Raw genomic sequence first — 15,469 nt, forward strand, 5'->3', positions numbered from 1 at the left:
CAGAAGCTGCCTTCACCTCTGCAGCCTCAGGCTCCTCAGACCATGCTCTGCACACTGGAGTGTTGATGTGTCGGCAAAAGGGGCAGGGGACCAAGAGGAAAGAGGGGGGCTGGGGGAGGGTGAAGCCCAGGATTTACAGATGCAGATGCAAGTTGCGGCTCCACCCTGACTTGCTGAGTGGCTTCGTGTAAGTTGCTGCACTTCTCTGGGCTTCGGTTCCCACGTGTGTCACTGTTTAAAGGCTTATTTTGAGGATTAAATGAACTCATGCAGGTGAAGAGCCTGTTTCAGTGTTCGGGACACAATAGGGCCTCAACGCCCACTCACTGCTGAGTTTTAGGGACACACAAGCACATTCACCCAGGTGGGGCCCCTGCCCAGCCCTGGCTGATGACTCACCCAATAACAATTAAAATAGCTAACACCTTTGAGCACTGACTATGTGCTAAGTGCCTGGAGATGCTGTGCCACAGTTTCCTCATCTCTAAAATGGGGATAATAATAACCACCACCTCATAAGGCTGTTGTAAGGATTAAATGCGTTAACATTTATAAAGTGACTGCCTGACACCAAGTATGTGCTTATAAAGATGTTTCCTTTTTATTTATTCATAGTTGTAATTGAAGTGAAATTCACATAACATAAAATTAACCATTTTAAAGTGTGCAAGTCAGTGGCATTTAGTGCAGTCACAATGTGTGACCACCACCTCTATCTAGTCCCAAAACATTTTCATCTCCCCAAAAGGAAACTCTTTACTCACTAAGCAGTCACTCCCCCTTCCCCCAGCCTCCGGCAACCACCAATCTGCATTCTGTTTCTATAGATTTGCCTATTCTGGATATTTCACATACATGGAATAATAGAATATGTGGTCTTTGGGGACTGGCTTTTTTCACTTAATGTTTTCGAGGTTCATCCACATTGTAGCGTATATCAGATTTCACTCCATTTTGCAGAGGTGTTTCTTTAATAAAATATCTCACTGAATCCCCAACACGACCTGGGAAGTAGCCACTATCACCCTCGTCTTCTTACAGATGAGGAAACTGAGGCACAGAGAAGGTGGGGACTTGCCCAGGTCCCCTGCCAGGCAGCCCCAACACAGCCAGGTGGGCAGTGCTGGCACCTAAGGCCGGGGGCAGAGTGCCTCCCAAGGCCACCAGCACATATTGAAGGAGACAGCAGTGGAATTACAAATCTAGGGACAATTTAAGGAGAGTGAAAATATTCTGGCACTTGCAGGATTGTGGGAGTTGAGGTTTCCCCAGTGGAATTCCTGCCTCCTCTTCCCACACATCTGGGCCACGGGAGATGAAAGGGTTTGGGAGGGAAAAAGGCAAGTGTGGGAATGTGCAGGGAGGCGGGGACAGGGTGGGGCAGCCAGGGACGGGAGAAGGCAAATAGGCATCCTGATGTCTGTGCAGGTACCATTTCTTTTCATCCTCACCTGTACATCCTGCAAAGCCGGTGGGGTAAGCCCATTGCACCGATGGCTAGTGAGGCTCTGAGAGGTTGAGTGGGGGCCAGAACTTGAGCCCAACAGTGTCTGATCTCAAAGCCCAGGCGTGTACCCATCCCTAATGCCTGTCACAGGCAAAGAGGAGGCGAATGGAGGAAGCATAGGGAGATTGCATCAGCCATAGTATGAGTGGTTACCCCAGAACCCCAGAAAGGAGCATCCCCGGATCCACTGAGAAGAGGAGAGAAAAGCGAGCAATGTCTGGAGGCACCAAGTGTGGAGCCAGGGAGGCCAGGGCCATGCAGAACACAGCAGAAGGGGAGAGGCAGAGACAAGGGCATCTGAAAGCCAGGTGCAGAGACCAACCGGAGAGGTAAAACTGAGGCAGCCCCCAGGGATGCTCCAGAGCAGAGCTTCTCGGGGTGCCCAGCAGGCAGTGGCAGAGAGCAGAGTGGCCATGCTGCCCCTCCTCCACACCCTCCCCGCCAGGGCCTGGCCTGGGTTAAACCTGGCCCCACTTGGGACCTCGTTCCTGCCCCCGTCCCAGCCCCTCCTACTCCTGTCCAACTGTGTTTGAGAAATCCAAGAATGCAGCTGTAAACATGTGGGCTCTGGAGTCAAGCTGACCTGGCTTTGAACTCCAACTACACTTCCTCGAGGTAGGCAAATCTCTGAGCACCAGTTTCCTCATCTGTAGAATGGGTATTGTGGGCACTCAACAGGATCATACATACCTGTAAACATCTGGCACATGGTGGGCTCCATGGAGCATTATCATGACGGCAATGGTCAGGCGGCTATTCCTCTCTCAGGGGGTCTTGGTCCACCCCCTGCCTCCCCAAGGCTCCCACCTCCCTTTTCCTCACCTAGAAGACTAGCCTGATCTGGCCGTTTAAACACAAGGACTATTCTAGAACCAAACAAGCGCTAGTTGAAGGGGTTCTGCCCTACCCCAGGGCCTTTGAACTTACTGTTCCCTCTGCCTGGAAGGGGACTTGACAGAAAGCAGCAGAGCTGGGATGGGGCTTGGGGCACCCAGCACCTAGCTGGAGTTCAGTGACCACTGCTGGGGGTCTCTGGGGGACATAAGGAGACCAGCTGGTGAGTCTCAGGGCCCCTGCCCCCCCAGGCCCTCCTGTCAGCTGTCAGCCAGCCTGCCCACCCCCTCCCTCTCCTCTGCCTGCCTGAGACCATTAGTGAGGCTTTGTTTTGAGCACTATTTCCACTGCGATGTGCTCTGGCTGCCGGGCCTCCATTAGGGACCCTTTCCTGGGGCCGATGACAGGCAGCCAACAGCTCCCCAGCGAGCCAGCCGTAATTGCTGCCGCCTTGAAGGTCGGAAATGATTTTTTTAAAACCTCACAAAGCAAAACAGACACCCTGCCGTCTGCTCTCGCCTTCCCTGCCCTCAGCCGGGAACCAAGCCTGAGGTTTCCAAGAAGGGGGGGTTCGGTTAAGACCCCCCCAACCCCAAAGACACCCTTAACATGCCAGGCTGGGGGGAAACAAAGTTTGGGTTCTGCTCCCTTGCTTTGAACTAGGTGGGGGGCCCCAGACACCTCTCTAAGCCCGTTTCCTCCTGGTCAAGATGGGCGTGCTGATGGGTGCCTGCTGGGGTGACCATGACGAGCTTCTGACAGGAGGTCACGGGCCTCTCTGAGGACGTACATGAAGCAGGGAACCAGAAGGCAGGAGAGGCAGGAAGAGAGCCTGCCAAGGGGAGAAAATCGCTCGGGAAAAGGAGGAGGGAGGAGCTTGGGTGTTCAAGAAAGGAAGCGAGTGTACTTACACACACACACACACACACACACACACACACACGGGCTCCCATCTCCTTTCGAGCCCACATTCCCATCATTCCCTGGACACCTGGACCAGCCCCATCATACTATGAGCCCAGAAACTCAGCCCCCCAGCCCCTGGCAAACAGCCTCTCCTCCTCCGTTAGCCCCTCCAGCCTCCAAGTCCTGTTTGAGCCCCATTTCAACTCACAGGGCCATCCCCACCCAAACGCCAGCCACGCCCTGTGTCTTCCCCACTCAGAAACCCTCCAGGGCTGCCCCTGCCCCGGGGATCAAAACCAAGCTTCGGGCTTCCCTGGTGGCGCAGTGGTTGAGAGTCCGCCTGCCGATGCAGGGGACACATGGTCGTGCCCCGGTCCGGGAGGATCCCACATGCCGCGGAGCAGCTGGGCCCGTGAGCCATGGCCGCTGAGCCTGCGCGTCCGGAGCCTGTGTTCCGCAACGGGAGAGGCCGCAACGGTGAGAGGCCCGCGTACCGCAAAAACAAAACAAAACAAAACAAAAAACAAGCTTCCCAGCCTGTTCTCAGTACCTCCAGCTGCAGCCTGCTTTTCCGGATATGCACACACGACTCTCCAAATGAAGCCCCTCTCAGACCCAGGCAGTCAGACAAGGCTCCCTACTGACCACCAGTCTCCTCTCAGCCCTGATGGTCCCCGGATACAGGCAGAAAAGCAGTCCATCTCCCCCAGGAAGTCGTCCCTGACTGCACCAGGACGCAGCAACCACTCTCGCTGGAAACCTCCAGAGACCTCCCTCCAATGGCTCACCTGCCCTGTTTCCTGGGCTCCCACCTCTGGTTGACTATCCTCCATTATCTCTCCCAAAACTCACCCCCTGAAGACACTCACCAAGGACTTGCCAGGAAAGTGAATGAAGCTTCTTCCAGGTCACAAGAGAGCACTGTGCGGGGGAGGTGGGGGGAAGGACTCCAGGGCCTGGCTCTGCTGCACACCGGCCCTGTGTCCTAGGGCCAGCCCTGGCTCCTGTCTGGACCTCAGTTACGTCCCCAGTGAAATGAAGGCTGCTTCCCTGGAGGACCACAGGTGGGCTTTGGGGGCCTCAACAAACCCTCTGATGCTGGACAAAACCATGTGGCATTTTTCTGAGGAAACGATCCAGTTTTCACCAACATTCCAGCTCTCAAGAGGATCACGACCTCCAAAAAAATGAGGAACCACTAGTCTAGACAATGTCCAGCGTCCCTTGTAGCTTCCCCACGTGGTCATTCACTCGTTTATTCGCTTCGTTCATTCAACCAACATTTCTTGGGTGCCTGCTCGGTGTGGGTGTCATCATCATGCACAGAATCTGTGTATGTGTAATCCTGAGATGTCACCTGAAGAGAGGAGCGTACGTGTGTGTGTGTGTGTGTGTGTGTGTGTGTGTGTGTGTGTGTCTACAGAGAGAAGGAGGGAAAGGGGGGACCAAGGTGGGAGAGATGAGAAGAGGGAGGGAGAGGGATAGAGCAGACACAGGGAAAGGGACAAAGAAAGATGGAGAGAGATTGAACAACAGAGACAGAGATCGAAAGAGAGAGAGAGACAAACCCACAGAGAGATCTGGAGGAAGAGGGGAAGGCGAGCATGTGCCACCGATGGGCAATGCCAGCCCCCCTAATTGATGGCTCTGAGCGAGGCCCCCCTCCCGGCTCCGCCTCTAACCTTCCAGATGCTCCCAGAGCCTCCACGCCTCGCATCCCAGGGGCACCAGCTTGGAGGGGGCTGGGGAGGCTGGTACTGATGCAAAGGCAGAGGGCACCCGCCTGGCCCCTTAGGCCAGTCCGCTAAAGGACCTCCCAGGCCCCTTCCCCCACTGCCACAGCTCCTCCAACTGCACGTGAGCAAATACCCTACCCGAACACTCACTCTAGACTCAGGCTCAGATAAAAACAGCAGCCGCCCAGTAGAACACTCAGGCAGGCGCGCCCACACCCCCGCTGCTCCCCGTTGACTATGCTGGACTTGGATCCAGGAGCCTAGACTCTCAGCCCCGGGCTCTTTCAGCCAGACCCAGGCCTTCTCAGCATTCTGGCATCACGGACCCTGAGAGAATCTGACGAATCCAGGGCGCCGCTGCGGAATAAAGCACCTGCCCACAAGCCCAGGCGGTTTGGCAGCCGGGAGAGGACAGATGAGGGGGTTAAGAGCCACAAGCTGGGCTCAGGCCTGGCTCTGCCATCCAACATCTGTGTGTCCTCAGGCAAACTGCATCATCCCCCAAGCCTCAGAGTCCTCATCTGTAAAATGGGAGTGCCCTCCTCACAGGGCGGGCGAGAATTAGATGAGAGGAGGAGGGGGAAGTGGCAGGCATGGAGAAAATCCCCCACGAGTGCTGGCTGGTGTTCTGGTTCACAGCCCAAAAGGCCACTGAGAGCTAAGCACCATGTGCTGGACGGAATCCCCCGCCACCGTCGGCTCCATCCTCACCTGTTGATTGGAGGACAAAGAATAGCGCTTGGGAGGATACAGATGGAGGTATTCTAGATGCCTAGAGCTTAGGAGAACTCGGCACTGTTCACGTGGGGAAATTGAGGGGGGCAGGGACGTGCCAAGCCACCCAGAAGGTGGAGGCAGTGGGAAGGTGGATAAAAACCCAGGTCCCATTCCCCGCCCCAATTCTGGCACTTTAACTGGGGGCTGAAATGACAAAAGAGTCACTATCCCCACCCCTCAACATGGGGAGCAGCGAAGGCCCCACTTCCACCATGTCCTGTGTGGGACCAGGCATCCCCGGAGTCCGGAGCTCCACCCACCTAAGCCCTTGTCCCAGCCCCACCACTAAACGCTGGGTGACACATCCTTATTAACTGCCCACTGTGTTCTGGCTTCTCTGCCCACTTCACCAGTCTTTGCTCCTTTGGGAAAGAAGGCAGGAATCCCCCCGTGACATCCCCAGCTAATAACTGGTCCAGCTTACATACCTTCTGAGATGGGGAGCTCACCACTGGGTACCTTAACTGCTCCAAGAGTGAGCGCCCTTCTCCAGGCTGAACATCATCCCTGCTTCTTAACTCATCACAATCTATACTTATATGTATCTTATAAGTTTAGTTGTCTGAGCAAGAGCCTTAACTGTCTTCTTCACTGATATGTCCCCAGTGGCTAAAAGAGCCTGGTCCATGGCAGGTTCTCAACTGATATTTGTTGAAGGAATGAAGGAAGGAAGGAATGATCAAGCTTCCAATAAATGGCAGCAGCCCGTTAGGCCAGCAGTTCCCAGTATGAGGAGTACGGAGTATGAGATGGGAGGGGCTGGCCTGCAGGCCAGCAGCCCCCAAGTCCAGTCATCCTCGCACACAGATGGGCCTGGGTACCACCCGTACTACTGTGTCATTTGTGTTTTTCTATAAACTAACCCACTATGGGTTTTTTTTTTTTTTTGCGGTACGCGGGCCTCTCACCGTCGTGGCCTCTCCCGTTGTGGAGCACAGGCTCCGGACGCGCAGGCTCAGCGGCCATGGCTCACGGGCCCAGCTGCTCCGCGGCATGTGGGATCTTCCCGGACCGGGGCACGAACCCATGTCCCCTGCATCGGCAGGCGGACTCCCAACCACTGCGCCACCAGGGAAGCCCCCCGCTATGTTTTAATATCCCCGTTAGGCTCATCCTAAGCAATCATATCTGTGAAATCACAGTTTTGATGTGCTGGTTATATTTTTCCAATCCACATTAAAATAAATGCATAACTCTTAAAATGTAAGAGGTTTGTCTGCATTCTTCCTAAAACCATCTCTCAGGTAGGACCCAATCTTGCTGAGGGCGCGGGGGCTTCTTAAAGGAGGGTTTCAACTGGGTATGGTGGAGCTGAGTCCTCTGCTGGCTTCGGGAAAGGGGAGGGGACACAGCGGTGGGCAGGGGGACCCGGAGGAGGAGCAGCCCCTCTGCCCCCCCGTCCCCACTTCCCTTCTCCACAGCAGCAGGTACCAGAGGGATCCCGGGGTCACCAGCTGGGAAAGGAGCAGATTTATTCCCCCAGTGAGACCACTGCCCCTTTTCCTGTTGGAAGAATCTCAATGGGGTCTGGGAGAAGATATATCCTGGGACCCCGTTACCCTCAAGACTGCAGCATCTCATATGCACCCCAAGGGTCTGAGTCCACCCACTGCAAGGTGAAATCAGCCTTACCCACCCCAGATGTCCTTGCTGTGGTCAGTAAGGATGAGGAGGGGTTCCAGTTTTGTGATTTTTCGACTAATAACATGGATTTCTAATGAAATTAAAATTACCTGAATGTTTAAAACAATATTGACTTGGAATGAGCAAAAGTTGAAGAATTCAGACCTTAGACCTCTGCCTTATCGTCCTTGCCACCCATTCAGTCATTCCCTGCCACCTCCCCAGGCTGGGCATCGTGGAGGGTACCAGGACACAAGGGAATCTGACCCGTACCCCTGGTCATTACAATGGGAGTGGTGAGAGTGGCCGGATGCCGGCCACTGTATAGCCAGAGGGCCCCAAATTCCCTTCGGGGCTGAGAGACTCTTCCCATAACCCCCTCAACAGCTGGTTCAGTCCCTGAAGTCCAAGGTCATGGCCAAGCACCAGGAGGTGGGGTTGCTTCATGCCCCCTTTCCCCTCTTTCTGACACCTGCCCCTCACGTGGGTGCCAGCATCACTGTTCACACCACGTACTTCCTCTCCTTGCGCACATGATTTTCTCAACCTCCAACAGAAGCTGGAAAGTCACTGAGGCAGGGTCCTGGTCTGGGGGTTGCCATGTCTGCTGCTGCACAGCTGGGGCATGGAATGTGGAGGTCCCCGTGCTCACTCCTTCCACCACAGGAAGTCTCGTGACCTTGGGCCTCTCCCTCGTCCTCTCTGGGACACAACGGCACTGTGAGCGTGGGCCCTGGAGCCACATTCTGGGCTCCGCTCTGGGCTCCAACACTTGCTAGGTGCGTGACCTTGGGCAAGCCTTTAACCTCACGTCTCAGTTTCCTCATGAAAACATCGGGCCAGGGAAAGTCCCCTCCCCTTAGGGTTCTTATGAGGATCAGATGAGACAATGCCATTTACGGCCCTGGCAGGACAATAAACATGTGCTTGCGTATAATTTTCACTCTCTTTGTATCGAGTTGGGTCAGGTGATCCCAAAAGCCAAGCACTAACCTCCCAGGCAATTTGGGCCCACGCTCTCTTGCCCGTGGCCTTGGTCTTCCCCTCTGTTAGATGGGTAGAAAGAAATGGTCCCAGAGGTCCTGCTGGCTTGGCCTGAGCCTTAGTGATTTATTCCAAGTGCTCCATCTCCTGCCTCAGTGGCTGGTGTGTGGGAAGGGACCACTGTCCTGGCACCCCCGACCCTGCCCACTTGTTTGTCAACAGGAGACTTTCCCCAACACCCCTGCTGTCAGGGTGGCAGTGAGCCAAATTCCTCGTCCTGCTGGCTGCCTGTGGCTCCCCTTGCTTGGGGAAAAGGCTGAGGGAGCCGCTGATAGGCAAAGTGTCAAAAGCAATTGGTGTGAAGGACTTAGGGAAAACTGCTTGCGAGGGTCAATTCCCTGCCGGAGGCCGGGAAACCCTCAGCCCAAGGTGGAGTGTTTACGGGCATAATTGATAGAATAATCACCAACACCCAAGACAATGACGAACACATTTTTAACATCATAACCTTCAGAAGACAGCACTCAGTTTTCTCCATCTCCCAGCCACCAAACTAGCCAGCTTACTGATGGGGAGATACCAACAGTTCGTTAAGGAACGTGAGAAAGCCAGAGTCATTTTTCAGTGCACAGGCTGTTTGCCAAATGGCCCGGCGGCCCCCCCACCTCCCCCAGCGCCCCGCTGCTCCCTCCTGGCAACAGAGAAAACCTCAGGACAGTGAATCGCTCAATGGACAAAGCGCCAGGCCAAGCCAGGATCTTTGTCTGCAGCGGGGTGTATTAATAATTGAAGGTGCTGGCCTAGGGTTTGTGTGTGTGTGTGTACGTGTGTGTGTGTGTGTCAGGGCAGGGGCGGGAGGATGGATGTTTGCTGCAGAGTAAGGCTTCCTGGGGCTCCTCTGAGGGTCCACATACCTGTTCCAGCCTGGACTTCTTCCTCCCTTGCAAAACCAGACCACTCCAGCAGCCCCCGGCACCAGACAAGTTCCCATCCCTACATGTCTCATCAGGTTTGAGTGAATACTTAAGGCAGTGGCTCCCAGACTCCAGGTGGCTTGGTAATCATCTCGGGAGCTTATTAAAATGCAAATTCCAGGGTCCCATCAACAATCATTTTGGCCAATGGGTCTGGGGAGGACCCCAGGATCTGCATTTTAACAAACTCCCTGGGTGATTGCAATGCAAGAGGTCCACAGAGATCTTCATAAAGATCCTGCCTTCCGGGGACTTCCCTGGCAGTCCAGTGGTTAAGACTCGGAGCTTCCACCACAGGGGGGCATGGGTTTGATCCCTGGTCTGGGGAAAGTAAGATCCCACATGCCGTGCAATGCGGCCAAAAAAAAAAAAAAAGAAGACAAGATCCTGCCTGCCGTGGACAAGATCTAGCAAGAGTCCTGGAGAAGGAGGCTAATCCAGCTTCCTGCTCCTAACGTGCACGTGGCCTCAGCAAGATCCCATCACCTTTCTGAGCTACTGTCTCCTCCCGGTGGAACCCACCGCCTTACCAGTTCTCTGGGGAAGTGGAAGGGAGTCCCTTGGGCAGAGCTGGGCAGAGGAAGGAGACCCATCACACGACTGGCCAAGCCTGCCTCAAGGCTGTCCCGGAGGAGGCAGGCCCGGAGCAGAACTGCCAGACACACCTTCAGTGTAGGCACAGCTCCCCAGCTCTCTGTACAGACTCAGTGACCTTGGGCAAGTCACTGGCCCTCTCTAACCTGTTTCCTCATGTGTCCAGCACCAGCTTGCACGAATAATGTCAGCCTTAGTGAGTTAACACTGGCAAGGGGTTTGGTAGCACCTGGCACACAGTAGGCAGTTCATAAAGGTCAGCTCCCTTTCCTCCCACCCGCTGTGCTCATGGCAATGAGCTAACCCTGTCTGATGAGGAAAAATCAAAATAGCTGCCATCAATTGAATACCTACTGGGCATAGACACTGACCATCACCACCCCTGCCTCCCACTTCCCTGAGGTCTCCCTAAGAGGCAGGTACCACTCACTCCCCATTCACTCCTCATGCCTTTAAAAAACCCTCTGCGAAGCAGACTGAGTGGAGGTAGCAGGGAGAGGGGAAGCGAGACAGATGTCCTTGCGGACCCATCTGACCTCGGGCTTTCCCTGTGACAAGCCCCGGGGCAAGCAGGCGGAAGGCGTTAGCCTGGCGGCTGGGCTGGGACCGAGCTGGAGAGGTGAGCAGCCACCAGGCGGCTGGGGTCAATGGACTCCTCCCGGGCACCCCCCCCCCGCCCCCGCCGCTTCCAGCCTCCTACCCCTACCCAAGACGCAGAGACACCTGCCTAACCCAGCCACGTTTCCTGAATCAGCTGAGGACACGCGGAGCCCAGGAATAATGAAATGATCAGGCTCCAATCTGCTAAACAGCAATTTCTGGGCTTTTTCAGCACACATAGCTTTTATTAAATTGGTATTCTCCTCCTGAACACAAACGGCTATTAGACATGACCCACTTATCCGCTGTGTCTCACTATCATTAATAACAGTTTCTTTTTGTGATTAAGTGAGTGGCTCCAAACCCTTCCCGTGGTTTCGGGCGTTTGGCCTGGCAGAGGGGCAGCACTGGGGGCTCCTCGGCGTCTGCTACTTGGTGACTTTGAACCTGGCAGTGCTGGGAGATGGCAGTCTGGCCCCTGCAGAGCAGCCTGGCCTCCTCGCTTCTTGGGAAACAGAATGAGCCCTAGAGGGGTGACTCGCTGGCCCAGAACTGCAAGGCGGGTCAGTAAGAGAAGCCAGGTTCCCCCGCAGCCAGTGCTGTGTCCTTGACATCCAGCCCCTCCTCTGGGCCTTCGCTGGCCCTCCCCAGGGTTCAGCAGGGACGTTACAGCTAGTGGGGCAGAGCTATGCCCTAAGCACGCCTGGCACCAGGGGGCAGGCGGAGATTGCCACACAAAGGGCAAACCCTGCTTTCCTATGGGGGGGTCACCTTGGGGCCTCAGAAATGACAGAGTGGCACCCAGATCCTAGGGGTCTGGTGCTCCAGGGACAGGATGATGGTAAACCTCAGAGCCCCAGTCCCTGTATGTCTCGGGACCGCAAACTCAGGAAAGCCCTTCCTTGGAAAACCCTCCTAGTGTAAGTTCCAACTGTGCCAAGGAACTGAGCGAACTGAGTGGAACCAGGAGGGGAGTGGAAGGAGGAATTCCCAGTCTCCCTTGAATGGGAGGGAATCTGACAGGGAGATGAATGTCCTGGAAAAAGCAGTGTCTTTGCCCGACAGACCCTGGGGCCAGTCTCAGCTCAACCACTCACTCACTGTGTGACCTTGGGCGAGTCCCTTTACCTCTCTGAGCCTTGATTTTTCCCTCTGTAAACTAAGGATCAAAATAAGTCTTCCCCTATTTACCACCACTGCAGCCAGGTCGGTAGAAATTAGCTGCAGGATAAGAAGGGTGCGTAAATGGTACACAGAGAGGTCTCTATTTAACATGGTAAGGAGGAAGGGTGCAGGGAGTCATGGTTCCCAAAAGCAGAGGCCCTGAGAAGGGCTTTGGAAGTGCCCCCTACTTTCCGAAGCAATTCCACTCATGCGTCATGCCCCAGCAGCCTTCTCCTATTACCTACCATGGCCCTCACTCTTCTCCATCGGAATCAATCACCCAGTTCTCTGCCGTTTGTGCAAACCTCTCCCCAGCCCTGGGCATACAGTGCCCAGCATTGGTGCTACAGCCTCTCCTACCAGATTGGAAGCCTTTGGACGGAGGAGATGGATGGACAAAGGGTCTCCATTTTCATCTATGCCCTGGTCCCCATACCGGAAGGAGCCCGGCTCATGGGGGCAGGGGGCGCCCCCAGAGCTGCCAGCTTCAGACAATCCAACTCTACTGCCAACGTGGGCTCCTCTGGGGCTAGAAGGAGCTTCTGACACTCAGGCAACCAGTGCTGGGAATGTTCTCTTGCTCCCCGGCTCTCACAGTGGCTGAGTTGAGATTTCCCACCTTTCAGTCCTCCAGGGTCAAAGATGAGGACGGGTGGGTACCCTATAGAAGGATGGCAGGGGCTTCCTGTCCCACCCCCTCCCCAGAGGCAGACAAAAGCTCCTGGCTTCCCTCTTTCTCTTCCATGCCTCTGGCTGGAAGCAACAATGCCAACTATTCCAATGTCTTGGAGGGGCTCCCACCAAGCCTTCGTCCCCAAGATGCCACCCACCTGACAGGGGTGGCTGCAGCCCAGGCTACCAGTTCTCAAGAGGTGGGGTCTTCTGTCCCCCAGGACCTTTCCCAGTGGGGGAGGTGTGGAGAGGGAGGGGACAAGGACAGCTGTGGGGTTAAACCCACAAAGGGGAAAGGCAGATGGGCGGAAAGCGGTGGGTGAGCAAAGTGTGTTCACAAAGTGTTTGTATATGCCAGTGTGTCTGCAGGCAGGCGGGCAGGCAAGAGTTGTGCGCTTGGGTGCCAGCTGGCAGGGTCTGAGTCCTCCAGCCCCAGTGCCTGCTGAGTGTGTAGTGAGCATATGAGTGAGAAGGGGGATCTGAGATGGTGTCTGGAGATGTGTGAGGAGGGTAGGAGTTGTGAGTGTGAGAAAGCAGTGAGTGTGGCTGTGCGTCCGTGGCTGTGAATATCTGTGTGGTCGTGGAGGTGTGTGTATCGCAGCGAGTGGGGGGGGTGTGGGTGTGGGAGGAGAGAGTCCTCCGCGAGAGGGGCATAGGGGGTGCCCCCTCCTCCGCAAGGGTGGCCAGGGAGACAGGGCCGGTCCATAGACCCGGCAGGGGGCGCCCCAGGACTCCCGCCACCGGCAGCATGGGTTCGAGCCCGGGGACGGCCAAGTTGGAGCCGCGCGGCCCAGGGTGGGGTTTGGCGTGGAAGTCCGCGAGGGCGGCGACCCAACTCACCGTGGCTGGAGATGTGGTTGTCCCAGGGCGCGTGGCCGGCGGGCCGCGTGGCGCCGCCGAGTTGCAGGAAAAGTGCCAGGTAGTGGAGGGCGCCCAGCGCCACGCCGAGCAGGGCCCCCATGGTGCGCGCTCGGGCCGGGGGCGCCGCCGCCTCACATCGGGGCTCAGGAGACCGCAGACACCACGCCCGCCGTCCCCTGCCCGGTGCGGCCTGGTTGCCCCGCTGCGGCTGCTGCCCCTCGCCCGCTGAACCCGGTCTGGCCCCGGCTCCAGTCCTCGCCCGGCTCCGGCCCAGCCCCGGCTGCGGGTAGCGAGCGCACGCCCTGCCGACCGTCTCCGACTGCGGGACTCTTCCCTTCCGCGGAAGGCCACTCCGCTCGGTGCCGCTGCCGCCGCACCCCCTCCCTCCCACTCCCTCCCGCCCGCCCGCCCAGAGGAGGAGGCGGCGGAGGGATCTGTCGCTTGATTTATCATCAAAGTTTTGCCCAGCCTGGGATTTTTAAAGCGGTACCCGCAACTTCCCCGGCTGGAGAGAGCAGGCGGGGGAGAGATGGGGTGGAGGAAGCCACCCCAGGGACCAGGTTCCTGCAAAGCATAACACCGCTGGCTTGAGAAACAGAAATGCTCTCCATCGGGAAAAGGAGAAAAACCAGCTGACCAGCCGCCAGACCCAGCGCGCTCAGGAAGGACTCCTCAACTTTGCTAGCCGGGCGGTGCCGGGGTCAGGGAGGCACGTGGGGGTGGGGTGGAGGTGAGGTTGAGGTAGGATGGGAACCTGGGCTGAGGCAGACCTGAGGGAGACCTGGTTAGACCTGGTTAGACCTGCCTGCCTCAGCCTTTGGCTCCCAGTGTGATCGTGTCCGGGTGTCTACCCCTGTCTGAGCTTCAAGGTCTTCAACTGAGAAGTGGGAATAATAGCTGCCTTCAGGGATCCTGGTGAGGATTTACAAAATCGTGTGTGTAAAGCGCTAAGCATAATGCCGCCCTCGTGGTAGGAGCTCAATAGTTATTACTGTTGTTGTTTCCCTCTCTGGGACTCAGTTTTCGTGTCTGTAATAGTGGGCGTAAGGCAGGCTAGTTGCTGGGTCTTCTTCTAGCTTAGAGATGCTGGGCCCTGCACAGTGGATTGGATCGCCCCCTTCTGGACTATAGGGCTCCCTTCCTCGGACAGATGGGCATAGTGGAATGTTGGGCGGGTGGTGAGGGGGAAGGAGGTGGTGGTGAATGAAGCCATTTTCATTCCCAAGAGCAGGAATCCAACGAGATCCTCCGATTCCTTCTCCAACTGCTTAACTGGGGCTGCTGGGACAGACCTTCAGTACAGACACAAGGCGGACCTACTATGGCCCCATTTAAAAGAAGATTAAACACATTAAATCAGAGAAGTAGCTTCTCCGAGGCCCCACAGAGAGTCTGGGGCTAAGTCCCTGATTCCCGGGCAGGGTCCCTCCTGCTCTCATCCCTTGTGCTTTGCCAGGCATCATTCCCGACGGCCTGTCCGCCGCTGTTTCAGCACCACGGAGGAGGACAGCGTTAACCCTGACACCCATCTTTTTTTTTTTTTTTTAAATAAATTTATTTATTTGTTTTTGGCTGCGTTGGGTCTTCGTTGCTGCACACAGGCTTTCTGTAGTTGTGGCGAGCGGGGGCTACTCTTTGTTGCGGTGCGCGGGTTTCTCATTGCGGTGGCTTCTCTCGTTGTGGAGCACGGGCTCCAGGCGCACGGGCTTCAGTAGTTGCGGCCCGCGGGCTCAGTAGTTGTGGCTTACGGGCTCTAGAGCACAGGTTCAGTAGTTGGGGTGCACGGGCTTAGTTGCTCCGCGGCATGTGGGATCTTCCCGGACCGGGGCTCGAACCCGTGTCCCCTGCATTGGCAGGCGGATTCTCAACCACTGCACCACAAGGGAAGCCCCACGGACACCCATCTTTTCAACCTCACCGACCTCATCTCCGCGGGCTCTTAGATGGGCAGGTTCAGCACCAAGGACAGACCTTCTGATTTCCTCCCTCGCCCCGGCTGAATGGGAGTCAGCGCCTGAGACGGCCCACATCCGTCTCCAGACCACACACAGGTGGATCCAGCATTGTGGACAGCACCCCAACTTTGAGAATGAAGTTAGAGCCCGAAGGACAGCTTCTCCCTCCGCCCCTCCACCCCCGTCTTTACTCTGTGCCGCACACCCCTTTACAATAGTATGGCGGACAGCACACCAGTTGGGGCCTGTGGTCACCAGCAACAGTACAGTTTATTTGAAACT

At 56.2% G+C, this 15,469-nt stretch overlaps 1 protein-coding gene across 1 annotated transcript in view; it reads right to left on the minus strand.

Annotated features, from left to right (window-relative positions):
• The window catches only part of VSTM2L (V-set and transmembrane domain containing 2 like), a 36,661-nt gene extending 23,186 nt beyond the window's left edge, over positions 1 to 13,475 (minus strand). Inside the window, exon 1 of the mRNA XM_082643499.1 lies at positions 13,212 to 13,475. Within this exon, the coding sequence (XP_082499625.1) occupies positions 13,212 to 13,332 (121 nt within the window). The 5' untranslated portion in view covers positions 13,333 to 13,475. The remainder of the gene's footprint in view (positions 1 to 13,211) is intronic.
• Positions 13,476 to 15,469: the final 1,994 nt, after the last annotated feature.

This window comes from Mesoplodon mirus (assembly GCF_964341445.2).
Source record: "Mesoplodon mirus genome assembly, chromosome: 15".
Taxonomy (NCBI): domain Eukaryota; kingdom Metazoa; phylum Chordata; class Mammalia; order Artiodactyla; family Ziphiidae; genus Mesoplodon; species Mesoplodon mirus.